General features: G+C 46.4%; 1 protein-coding gene across 2 annotated transcripts in view; it reads left to right on the forward strand.

Moving 5' to 3' along the window:
• PKNOX1 (PBX/knotted 1 homeobox 1) overlaps positions 1–14,128 on the forward strand; it is a 205,128-nt gene that overhangs the window by 34,441 nt on the left and 156,559 nt on the right. For both annotated transcript variants that reach the window (XM_078656380.1, XM_078656381.1), the window contains exon 2: positions 10,680–10,781. In XM_078656380.1, the coding sequence (XP_078512506.1) occupies positions 10,728–10,781 (54 nt within the window). In that variant the 5' untranslated portion in view covers positions 10,680–10,727. The remainder of the gene's footprint in view (positions 1–10,679; positions 10,782–14,128) is intronic.

Genomic DNA, 14,128 nt, shown 5'->3' on the forward strand with positions numbered 1-14,128 from the left:
AGGCAGCATGCAACCCTCCTCACACAGCACACACAGAACAGGTACACACCAAAGTAACAGGCAGCATGCAACCCTCCTCACACAGCACACACAGAACAGGGACACCAAAGCAACAGGCAACATGCAACCCTCCTCACACCCAGCACACACAGAACAGGTACACCAAAGCAACAGGCAACATGCAACCCTCCTCACACAGCACACATAGAACAGGTACACCAAAGCAACAGGCAACATGCAACCCTCCTCACACAGCACACATAGAACAGGTACACACCAAAGGAACAGGCAGCATGCACCCCTTCTCACACAGCACACACAGAACAGGTACACCAAAGCAACAGGCAGCATGCAACCCTCCTCACACAGCACACATAGAACAGGTACACACCAAAGTAACAGGCAGCATGCAACCCTCCTCACACAGCACACACAGAACAGGTACACACCAAAGTAACAGGCAGCATGCAACCCTCCTCACACAGCACACACAGAACAGGGACACCAAAGCAACAGGCAACATGCAACCCTCCTCACACCCAGCACACACAGAACAGGTACACCAAAGCAACAGGCAACATGCAACCCTCCTCACACAGCACACATAGAACAGGTACACCAAAGCAACAGGCAACATGCAACCCTCCTCACACAGCACACATAGAACAGGTACACACCAAAGGAACAGGCAGCATGCACCCCTTCTCACACAGCACACACAGAACAGGTACACCAAAGCAACAGGCAACATGCAACCCTCCTCACACCCAGCACACACAGAACAGGTACACCAAAGCAACAGGCAACATGCAACCCTCCTCACACAGCACACATAGAACAGGTACACACCAAAGGAACAGGCAGCATGCAACCCTTCTCACACAGCACACACAGAACAGGTACACACCAAAGCAACAGGCAACATGCAACCCTCCTCACACCCAGCACACACAGAACAGGTACACCAAAGGAACAGGCAGCATGCACCCCTTCTCACACACAGCACACACAGAACAGGGACACCAAAGGAACAGGCAGCATGCAACCCTCCTCACACCCAGCACACACAGAACAGGTACACCAAAGGAACAGGCAGCATGCACCCCTTCTCACACACAGCACACATAGAACAGGTACACACCAAAGTAACAGGCAACCCTCCTCACACCCAGCACACACAGAACAGGGACACCAAAGCAACAGGCAACATGCAACCCTCCTCACACCCAGCACACACAGAACAGGTACACCAAAGGAACAGGCAGCATGCACCCCTTCTCACACACAGCACACACAGAACAGGTACACACCAAAGCAACAGGCAACATGCAACCCTCCTCACACACAGCACACACAGAACTGGTACACCAAAGCAACAGGCAACATGCAACCCTCCTCACACACAGCACACACAGAACAGGTACACCAAAGCAACAGGCAACATGCAACCCTCCTCACACCCAGCACACATAGAACAGGTACACAGCAAACCAACAGGCAACATGCAACCCTCCTCACACACAGCACACACAGAACAGGTACACCAAAGCAACAGGCAACATGCAACCCTCCTCACACACAGCACACACAGAACAGGTACACCAAAGCAACAGGCAACATGCAACCCTCCTCACACCCAGCACACATAGAACAGGTACACACCAAAGTAACAGGCAACATGCAACCCTTCTCACACACAGCACACACAGAACAGGTACACACCAAAGCAACAGGCCACATGCAACCCTCCTCACACACAGCACACACAGAACAGGTACACCAAAGCAACAGGCAACATGCAACCCTTCTCACACACAGCACACACAGAACAGGTACACACCAAAGCAACAGGCAACATGCAACCCTCCTCACACACAGCACACACAGAACAGGTACACCAAAGCAACAGGCAACATGCAACCCTTCTCACACACAGCACACACAGAACAGGTACTCACCAAAGCAACAGGCAACATGCAACCCTCCTCACACACAGCACACACAGAACAGGTACACCAAAGCAACAGGCAACATGCAACCCTTCTCACACACAGCACACACAGAACAGGTACACACCAAAGTAACAGGCAACATGCAACCCTTCTCACACACAGCACACACAGAACAGGTACACACCAAAGCAACAGGCAACATGCAACCCTCCTCACACACAGCACACACAGAACAGGTACACCAAAGCAACAGGCAACATGCAACCCTCCTCACACACAGCACACACAGAACAGGTACACCAAAGCAACAGGCAACATGCAACCCTCCTCACACCCAGCACACATAGAACAGGTACACACCAAACCAACAGGCAACATGCAACCCTCCTCACACACAGCACACACAGAACAGGTACACCAAAGCAACAGGCAACATGCAACCCTCCTCACACACAGCACACACAGAACAGGTACACCAAAGCAACAGGCAACATGCAACCCTCCTCACACCCAGCACACATAGAACAGGTACACACCAAAGTAACAGGCAACATGCAACCCTTCTCACACACAGCACACACAGAACAGGTACACACCAAAGCAACAGGCCACATGCAACCCTCCTCACACACAGCACACACAGAACAGGTACACCAAAGCAACAGGCAACATGCAACCCTTCTCACACACAGCACACACAGAACAGGTACACACCAAAGCAACAGGCAACATGCAACCCTCCTCACACACTGCACACACAGAACAGGTACACCAAAGCAACAGGCAACATGCAACCCTTCTCACACACAGCACACACAGAGCAGGTACTCACCAAAGCAACAGGCAACATGCAACCCTCCTCACACACAGCACACACAGAACAGGTACACCAAAGCAACAGGCAACATGCAACCCTCCTCACACACAGCACACACAGAACAGGTACACCAAAGCAACAGGCAACATGCAACCCTTCTCACTCGGAGCACACATAGAACAGGTATACCAAAGAACAGGCAGCACACATGGGTCAGAGGTTTAACAGCCACCATCGCTGCAGTCTTTCCTCCCAACAAGCACAGATGCACATTGGCTGACATAATGCAGCATTTTGTGGATACCTATGCAGTACGATACACATGGCAAGATTCCTTCACACTCCCACAGTGTAGGTAGAACATGGACAGTATCAGTACTATGCCCACAGAGTTTACTTTTCAAGCACGCAGAGTGCAGATCAACACAGTAGCAGTGTACGCATCACTCACATAGAGCTGGTGCAGCACAGGCACCCATGCAAACCTGCTCACAAACAGGCGGTACAAAAGGGGATGGTGATGGACGGAGCATCTGAACCAATCAAACACTCACACCCAGTCAAACGATCTGGGTTTAATCCATCACCGTTCTTTAGCCCACTCTGCCACCCCAGTTCAGACATGGTCATATGCAAATCAGTCTGACCCTGTGCTTCATGGGAACAGTCCAGCCCGAACTGCCAAGCCATGCCTTCCCTGGACCGGAAACAAGCTTCCGAGGACCGGTTTCTGGCATTACAGCCGTCTTCAGCCTGGCTTGCTTGAATCCAGTGGCAAAGTGAACAAGGGACCCACGTCTGGGCATACCCTGCCACACTTATGGCGGCCAAAAGCGGTACAAAAGGGGGTGGTGATGGACGGAGCATCTGAACCAATCAATCACTCACACCCAGTCAGAAGATCTGGGTTTAATCCATCACCGTTCTTTAGCCCACTCTGCCACCCCAGTTCAGACATGGCCATATGCAACTCAGTCTGACCCTGGGCCTCATGGGAACAGCCCAGCCCGAACTGCCAAGCCATGCCTTCCCTGGACCGGAAACAAGCTTCCGAGGACCGGTTTCTGGCATTACAGCCGTCTTCAGCCTGGCTTGTTTGAATCCAGTGGCAAAGTGAGCAAGGGACCCACGTCTGGGCATACCCTGCCACACTTATGGCGGCCAAAAGCGGTATAAAAGGGGGTGGTGATGGACGGAGCATCTGAACCAATCAATCACTCACACCCAGTCAGAAGATCTGGGTTTAATCCATCACCGTTCTTTAGCCCACTCTGCCACCCTAGTTCAGACATGGCCATATGCAAATCAGTCTGACCCTGTGCCTCATGGGAACAGTCCAGCCCGAACTGCCAAGCCATGCCTTCCCTGGACCGGAAACAAGCTTCCGAGGACCGGTTTCTGGCATTACAGCCGTCTTCAGCCTGGCTTGCTTGAATCCAGTGGCAAAGTGAGCAAGGGACTCACGTCTGAGCATACCCTGCCACACTTATGGCGAACAAAGCGGTACAAACAGGCAGCTGCAGCCCTGTCGGTTGGATGAGGCCTGCCTGCCATTGGTTGTGGACTGGCTCCTTTGATAGGACTGATGAGGGGATGAAACCTCAACTAGGTGCAGAGTGGAGTGCGGTCCACAGGAATGGCTGGTGCAGGATTAAATGAATGTCGAAGGAAGGGAGGGGTTAGGATCCGACGAAAGGTGAAGACAACGTCAGGTGCTGCATTTAAAAAAAAGTGTTTTTATTGTAATGAGTAAACATGGCGCTGCGATGAAAGCACATCTCATGGTACATGGTTTTGAGACCCATTCGAACAGTGGGTGAGCCTCATACATTTCAAGTATCCCGACCTCTCCAAAATTGCAACATTTTTTAACCCCTTCGTTCAACGTTCTTTAAGACCGCTCCATTGGGTTGACTCTATTGACCGGTGTGAATAGCGCTCCCCTATATTCGTTCTACTTTTTCTAAAAGTTCGCCCATTTCTGTGCACATCCTCTGCCCTCACAGACCACCCTCTTCTGGCATGCACCAGTTCCTGTCTGCTTTCCATTCCCTCAGTGTCAGGGTGGACATAGATAGCTCTCCACATCTTAGCTATGTTGCGCTTGGCCACCATAAAGCCCAGTGTCGCCCAGAGATGATCTTTGGTGCTTTAGTCTGTTGCCTCCCATATATTTCATAGGCACCACTTTGCCAACATTGTCTTTTTCCCTGTACACACTGTCATGATACAGGACGTCGCCGCATCCCAGTAAACCCGGAGTACCGGGCAGTCCCACAACATGTGAAAAAAATGTGCCTTCTTGACACACTGTCTGGGGCACAACACCCACTCAGCCCTGCCTATCTTGACAGGCATTGTACAGGTGCAGTAGGACCTATGTAAGATCTTAAGTTGTGTTAGTCAAACACGGGAGTGAATAGACACCTCTGTAGGGGATGCCACTGCCTCTTGCCATTCGTCATCCTCCCACTATCCCAGGTCATCCACCCAGCCTTCATGTAGACGACTCAACAGTTCAGGGGAATTATTTAGGATTTTATGATAAGTGAGGGAAATTGCCTTTTTTATTTGCATATTCATCAAGCAGTCTGTCTTCCAATGGAGAGGATTCAGGAAACTCCTCCCCTTTGGTAGTGCCCATGTAATGCTTGACTGATCTGGCGGGAGCGGTATGCCTCTGTGTGCCAGTTGGTGTTTGCAAGTCTCCAAAGGACATCACGTCCCCACTTGCCCGTAGATCCCCTACACGTGAAAGGCCTGTTAGGTCCCATTTATCAGATGTTGCATGGTTGACCTTGTGTTGTAATGTGAGGCTCAGCAGGAATGTTGTGGCTAATTGAGCAAGTCTCCTCTTTGGTATTGTGCCCACTTGTGAAGGCCACATCTGGATTATTGTGTACAGCTAAGAAGGCCACATCTGGAGTCTCATGTCCATCCCGGGAGGCCTCTGCATTACTGTATTTACTTCTGATACAGGATCTATTGTAGTGTGTGCTGTTCTTGAGGCCTATCCTCTTAGGTTCTATCCAGGTACGGAGGTCAAATCTAGAATTTTCCATCCAGTTCTTCGGCGAATGTCTGACCCCTTGGTCCCTGTTCTGAACGTTTCATCTGGTATGTTTTGTCCAGTTTTGAAGCCACTGTGGTGTGCTCGGTTTGGTATCTCCCAGTTAAAGTGTTATATAAATGTTTCTGTTGATTAGTGACCTCGTGTTCACATGTTTGTGTGGATGACAGAGTGAGTGACTGGGTGTCTCAGTTAGGCCTGGGCAGTAAATTCCGTCCCGCTCGTGGAATTTGCAGAATTTGGGTAATTTTGCGTTCTGCGGAGAACGCGAAATTGCCCAAAATTCTGAGTTCCGTGACTTCGTGAATTTTTTTGCTTGTTCGCGTACTCAAAATGCGTGTTTGCGAGATATTTCCTCCCAAGTACGCAAACAGCAATTGCGAACAAGAAAAAAGCATTGCGAACAAGCAATTCTGAGTGTTCACAGAGATTTTTTACCATTTCGCTGAGATTTGCGTAACACAATTACCAAATTACGCCCACCCCTAAACTCAGTCACCTGATGGACTGTGGTGCATTTGGAAGGTTTTATAGGTTGCTAAATTGAGTGCGAAGGTGAATGCTTGTGGATTCCAAAAGGGTCGATGGTGAACAAATGGGGTTAATGTGTGTGTTTTTTTTTTTTTTACTGTGGCACTTGGGGCTAAATTGACCATTAAGGCAAACACGTGCAAAATTGGCCATTCCTCTGTGATCTGCTTCGGGGACTATGTAGGTAGTGAGAAGATGAACCTCCTGGAGGCAAATGCCCAAGCAGTCTTGGACTGGGAGGTTGGTTCCTACTGTCAGAGGCAGATGGTAGCCTTCTTGAGCCTCACTCCTTACTACACAAACGTTGTGTCCAACTATGGGACCGTCGTTTCTTCCTTAAAGGCCCTGAACTCAGAAAAGAGCCCAAGAAAGATATCTGGCCTGAGGAGTGTTCGAGAACCTTTGAAAACAGGCTTGCTTTGTGCTCTATGCAGTGCACCTGTTCTGGCAACAATCAGCCCTTCTTTGTCCAGATGGATGCTTCAGACAAGGGAGTTGGGGCTGCCTTTGCCTGAGTGGAAAAGGGAATGAACAGCTGGTGGCTTTTGTCAGCTGCAGACTACTCCCTCAGGAGCATCATTGGGCTAATATTGAGGAACGAGGCTTGGCCGCCGTGTCGGCATTCAGGCCCTTCATGGCTGACTCGTCTGGGAGTATGTTTGTGGTCCTGGCTCATCAAAGCCCTGCTCCACAGACCCTAAGTTGCTTCAGTTGTCCTTTACCCTGCAAAGATTGGACCTTACTGTCGGCACAGGGCAGGGATGAATAATGGAAATGCTGGCAACCTTTCTCAAATGTTAACCCAGTCAATGATGTAGTCTTTCCTACTGAAGGGAAGTTCACAGGCCTGATCTGGCAGGTGTGTGGATTTGTGACCCTGCCACACTCATCAGTGACTTCAGGATGCCTTTATAGAGTGCATTCCCAGAGTGCAGCCTTGAGATGGTGGAAATGAGAAGCTATCACTGTCTTCACTTCGGTAAGGAGAATGGCATGTACATGTTAGTCATGTATAACTGACATTTGCCAATTTCTGTTGCATTCTGTTGCTTCCCAGCGAGGTCCATGCTGCATAAATACAGCTACTTGCATCCAGACAAAAACATGGTGGCCATGGGTCCTCTGTGCCAGAGGCTGTCATGACCTCAGTCCTGTAGTATTTATATCCATTCAATTTCTGGTTACCACCATTTTCTTCCACATGTTCTCCGCTGTGACATTCAGATCTGTTGACCGAGTGCTTCGTCATTGTTCGTAAATAAGTGCTAACCGTGAAGAGTTGAGCAATCCCTGTGACGGAGAGAATCCCTCAGGTGTGCCACTTGAATCAGATGGGGATCAGATGTAGTATAGGTGTGTCTGGTAACTTGCAGTTAAACAATGACTACAACAGGGATTCTGAGCTTCAGTCAAGGAAGACAACCTCTCACCAATAGCCTCCCATGCCGTACTTGGGCCTAGGATTGCCACTGCATGTGACTCCCCTATTCACCATTGCGTTCCATCCTTGTGACTTCATTATAGGACTATGAGGTGAGGTGACCAGTCAAATGTGAATGTCGGTGATCACCAAGCCGGCATGCTAGCAGCCTTCAGTGTGCTCTGTTTGTCTCTCAGCTGCTACACAAATCCTGATGAAACACATTTTCAGGGCTCTCGCCGGAGTCTTGTCACCTGCAGCCCCAATGCCCACAGTTTTGAGCAGGCCCTTTGAGAAGCACCGAGTGAATCTCAGTTAACAGATTGTCGGCAGCAGAAACTCTTCTATTGACTCCGACCTGTCCTCCCAGAGCGGAGAGGACCGCCCCTCTGCCATTTTAAAGTTGTTTGATTATGGCCCTTTCTTATGGCCATCATGAATCCAGTTTCAAAATATTTGCCAACAAGGGAATTCGTTAATTTGTGAATTACAGGCAATCGAATAGCACAAATCTTTAAATTTGTAATCAATTTTGAATGAATCTCAACCTGTTGTGTAGTTATTTAGCCACTTATATTTTAGGCACAATGGTAATTACTCTTTTAGAACAGATAATGCTACACGGGAAAATAGATTCAAAAAACTTTTTATGTCAAAATCATAATTCAGGGTACATCAATTATATCTTCAAACATAGAAGAAACAAAGATTAAATCAATATACAATTGGACAAGAAGTAAATGAATTGTTCTTAAAATCCAGTTGTGTTGAATTCCACTCTCAAAGATTTATGGCAGCAGGTCTTGTCAAATAAACAAAGACCACATTGTCCAGAACAAAACTTTCTAATAAGATGTGGATTGTTTATGTCGACGTTTCGGCCTTATTTATATCAAATCCTTAAGGCCATCTTCAGGACTTGCAATCTTTAAAATGTTATAGAAACCCTTTTTATTGACTTTTGTCTTCTCTCAATGTTGAGGTAACTGACAGATGCGTGTCTATCAAGTCTCCTTGTCTTGGTTGCACTCTCGTACATTGAGTTGAGAAAAAGTTGCTGCGTCTTTAATCCGCTTCAACAATGTATTTATTTCAAAGAAGCTGTTTGTCGAAGATACAACTCTATCCCGAAAGCCGTAGTCTCCTTGTGAACCTGCAGACAGTCGTTATTAGTTGAGCAATATCTGAATCTTGGCTGCATTCTATACCAGCTTTGTGCCGCCTGTCACCAGAAATATCCAACTTTTACTGTTTAGAGTACCCAAAAATCACTATCGCAAAGCCAGTGTCATGAAAGTGCCTATGCAACTTAATTATTTTTTTTCTTTCAAGGATCTCTTTATTGTATGGAGATAAACAAAAGAACAAGAGAAAATACCCAGTGCACGTTGTGGCATCAAAAAGAACATAGGCTTATAACAGCCAGGACCCATCAGTCCCAAGCAGTCCCCCGACTTCTCACCCTTCGTTTCAATGTTTCGGTAGGCATCTGCCAACTCTGGACCCCCAGGCGGAGAACATCATGATTGGCATTTACAGTGGGAGCGCACATATCACCACGGTAGGCATTCCACTCTCCCCAGACATTGGCCCATTTCTAGGGACAGTTCTACCTTCATAGACCACTCTCTCCGCCAGCATGCACCAATCCATATCCGCTCCCAGTCATGCCCCCCAGTTTTAAGGAAGAGCCACCCCTCCTGCCATGTCATAAGCAAGCAGGCATTCAGTCTGACCACTGTCCTGTTTCCACAAATGCAGCTCGCGCAGTGCTGTGGCGGTACAACGGTTCACTTAAGGCTAGGCGGCCACGTGCGTCTTAACTAGCACTTAGTCTGCCCTTGATCCCAGTCAACCTGAGTACAGCACCATAGGGTAACACTGACGAAAGGGGTATATACTAGAGAAGATGTAAAGGTATAATACTATACAAGTTTTGGATTATTTTTCTGTCTCAGATGGTCTTATTTTTAACTACACGTACCTATAAATAGAAGTCCTCCTCTTGGATGAACATCTCTCATATCTTGGCGTGCTGAATCTAAATCTCAACTTTCTGCATAGAGAGTTCGCCCTCACTTCTTAGACACAGAAATGTGCCCAAAGGCATCAGAAGAGCAGGGGTGCAGCCCTGGCACTCGGTGGTCAACGACAGGGCACCCACAGGACATCCACCCAGAACCCCTTGCTGCTCTGGGCTCGACTATCAGACTTTGGGGCATTGGCACACTTGTTGCTGCCCGCCACCAAACCCCAGTAATGAGACATAGCTCTGTCTCCTTTGTTGTTCTCATGAAGTCTTAAGTTTCTTTCTTAAATATGTGGGGGAAACTTTTTCTTTGTAAGCAGGTTATTTTTGAAGACTCTCTGCTCTACTTATCCGAGGTGATACTTCTTGAAACTACTGGCCTGTCTCTTAAGGTTTGATCTGTGTGAGCCAGGTTCCATTTTTGACGGGAACTAGACCTCACAGAAAACATAAACTGTAGGTTGTTTGGCTTTTGCACCTCCAAAAACTATTTGGTTGTCTTTTCTCAAGTAGTGTGATTTGTGGCCCTCTTGTCCTCTTTGCCCCCCTCCCCACCCACATCCCATACTCTGCCCCCCTTGGCTCAGCTGCAGGACCCTTCTCAGGCTGCCATATTGAGGTCAGAGTTGGGGAGACCAGGGGTGTGTGCCGTGTGAGTTTCCTGCTATTTACTCGTGTCAAATACCATTGCAAAGCAGCGTAGGTGTGAGTTATTGGTGCTACTACAGGTAAGTTCTTATTTTTGTGAGTTCCTAAAGCGTGGTTCATTCATTGTAGAAGGCTGCGCGGCTTTGTCATAGTTTTTGATCAGCTCGATGAGTGTTACGAAAAGTAAATCACTTGTTTGTTTTTCCTATCAGATAATCTGTTGTACCTGAAGGTGATATGACGTCATCAGTTATTTTACCATGATGGCTACCCAAGCAATAACTATAGATGGCTATCAAGATGGGCAACAACAGGTGAGTGGTATTCAAGAGGGTAGAGCATGTGTGCAGAGCTGGTCTCAGGGCTGGGCGGTGCTGGTCTCAGGGCTGGCCAGAGGTGGTCTCAGGGCTGGGCGGTGCTGGCATGAGCCTGCATGCTGGCTTACTGCTGGGGTAGTTGTATGTTGCATGAAAGCTTCAGGAGTGTTAAAAGGATGGACTTTGCCACTTACAAGCAGATAACCTGCCAGCTCTCCATGGCAGCTCAATGGGTTTCCAGGCTCAGTATAGGCGATGTCAACACTTATAGCTTTGATGCTTCTCGTCGCTGTAGATTGAATTACTCCTAGGATAGTGCTTCGAGTGTGCCCGGTTGGTGGGCTCACTGCTCCTGCAATGGTGTCCAGTCGAGCTGCTTTTGACAAGGGGCTCTATAATGGATTCCACAAATAAAATGACTCCAGGTCAAGTTGTTGCTTCTGCACAGGTCATAGTGTCGCAGGGATTCCGTTCTCCTACAGAACTGTGCATAGAGATTTGGAACCTCAGTGAATTAGTGTGGCCCAAAACTCACCTCAGTACCCAAAATCCCCTTACCGAGCTAGCTACAGTGTCTCATTGGTCCTTACGAACTCCCAATGTTTAGACAAACCAGAACATGAACTTACAATACCTCAGGTCACGTGGAACACATGAGCACTCTTTCGTTATACAATCATTTCAAACCAGAACGTGGAGTAAATGAGGACACGTGCACATTTGAAATATTTATTTACTAATGCCGTCTTCTCAAACGCAGTATCTTATATAATACAAGCAAACATATTATCAGAAGCAAAGTTATCAGCATAGTTACAAGTCCATAGAAAGCAAAAGGTGACAGCATGTTAACATGCTGTAATTAATAAGGGTTAACAACACTTATTTCTCACCCTCCCTAACTCACATATTATATTAATATCTAAGAAGGTCTCTTTGGGTTTTAGCAGGGCGGCCCCATACCTCAAGATCCTAGTGTGAAGAGATCACATCAGCTTCCACCAGCTCTCTGCATGCGAACAGCATCAAGTGTGTGTCTGTGCGCTAAGCAAAGCAATATAAAACGCGCCTAAAGCCAGAATTTGGCAGAAGCTGCACTTATGTTATGTCTATGAAGGTGCGAAGATCAGACCTCACAACAATACTGTGTCCAGTTATCCTTGAAGCTTCAGCACTCACTGTACAGACATAGTTTACCAAGCAAAGCTGATATCAGAGCAATAACATATTATTCTCACGTAAATCACAATGCTCTTCTAGGCTGAAAGCTAAAACAACAATTATGTGCTGGGTGCAGAAGCAGCAAAAAGGAAAAATGGCGTTCAAACATTTAATAAGCTCATGCTAACTTAACACGGTATATAGGTAAGCAGTAACTATATGACAATAGAAATCTTAATCGGATACTTCCAAGACGCAGACAAGATGTGCAGTTGAAGCTCACGCATAGACATTCCATGAGGTGCAGTTGTGATACGTAATAGTGCCTGAAAAAGTGGAAAATGAGCATTGGCAACGACAAAACGGTTGGGCTTGGCAAGCTGCAAAGTTGTTTTTTATTCAATTATTTTTTCAAACACGTAATGGACATTAGACGTGTAAAAATAAGTATAAAGTATAAAATGCTGTTATCTGAAGATAGAATGCGTTTTTAAAAAAAAAGGAGTAGTAAAAAAACAGCCATTGCAAATATAAATGAAACAAGCATATGCAAAGCCAATACCTCCGGCCCTTGGCATGCTGCTGCAGTGTATTTAGTTTACCTTTTCTATTGCATGCATATCGCATAAAATAAGCGGAAAAAAGAAGACGGGCGCAACCTAACCGCAGACAAAATAGGCTTACTATAAAAAAAAATGTTTTCAAAAACATTCACAGATGCAGCTGTTTTGCTAGAGACTTATCCCGAAGCCTTTTTGTTATGAATTTTTTCTAATATTTTTTTGAGTGGGTGAGAAGAAATCACCCAACCACACACTCAAAATGCGGGTAGCTGCAATGTCAGAATGTCACGTAAACACTTTATTATTGCAACCTTAAAAATGAGACCAGAAATAAATCGACATCTAAATTGGAAACTGAATTGCAGGCAAAACAAATAGTTATTTTTTAAAGATAAAATACTAAAATAAACTTTAAAAGCTCAATTAAAAAAGCGTTGTCTCTCAAAGGAAAGTCATTATTTTTAATCAGATGTGAACAATGTGCACACGCTTTGCGCAGTGAACTGAGCCAGTGGGTGAAGTGGCTGACCCTTTGACCCTTGTATGCTGTGGTGGGCGAAAGCAAAATGGGACCAGTTGATGAAGCCTGCCAACAGAAAGCTCCCTTGTTCATGTGTCTAATAAAACAATTTTTGGGAAAACAGTAGCCTGGTTAAATAGCTAAGCAGCTGTCTCAAATGCCTACCTACAAACCTGAAATGACAGCAGAGAAAGCAGGGCTCAGCCTTCCAGCCATGGCACAGAATTGGATTTTTAGGCAGATAGCATGATGCCATTCGAGTGAAGAGAGACAGTGGTTGAAGTGGGTTAATCCTTTGGCCTCTGCTGTGTACTGTGATAGGTGGAAACAAAATGTGAATGACACTTGACCTCACCAATGGCAGAAGAGCCCTAATGGAAAGACAGAAAGGTCCAGTCTATTTTTGTATATTCACGTGCTGTGTATCTCTCTCTCTATTTATATATTGCATAATGGCGGTCGCCACTGTGTAGCTATGGTTAGGTCGGACTTTCCATAGGAAGAGCATGTTTTGTTTCTATCTGTCACAGCGTGGTAGTAGCCACTATAGCTATAGTTAGGGTTACCAGAGATGGGATTACCTCAGATTTTTCACCATTAATTAGTTTGCACCCGTTTGACGAATCTACACAAAACCTTCTACATTGGCAGAGGATGCAAAGTTTTGCGATGATTGGCTAATGGGGAACAAAGATAAAAGCGAAGGGGTCCCAAAAAGCGCTTTTTCACTGATGCATTTTCCATAGACTTTTGTATCTTGCTCGTTAACGGTTAAATGGATTAACATTACATTTGGCAGGATTATAGATTATGGTACGCAATCATCCTTTTGGGTTCTTCAGGAAAGTCCAGTAATTATTTATTCAAGTATTAAGGCTTTTTAGCTTAGTGATATCTGTTGTTGTCATGACATTTATACTGCGACTAGTAATGTACTGCTCTCTAAAGAAGAGTGCATTTCTGTGAAAATTGGGAGCCAATTACTGCTGTTTTAATTACTGCTCTGACAAGTTAGCACTGCATTAAGTGTGTGATAATCACTATTGCCGGTGGCAGCAAACTCTACGCTTCTAGTCGATCAAACATAAAATATAATCAGA

Source organism: Lissotriton helveticus, chromosome 8 (genome assembly GCF_964261635.1).
Source record: "Lissotriton helveticus chromosome 8, aLisHel1.1, whole genome shotgun sequence".
Lineage (NCBI taxonomy): Eukaryota > Metazoa > Chordata > Amphibia > Caudata > Salamandridae > Lissotriton > Lissotriton helveticus.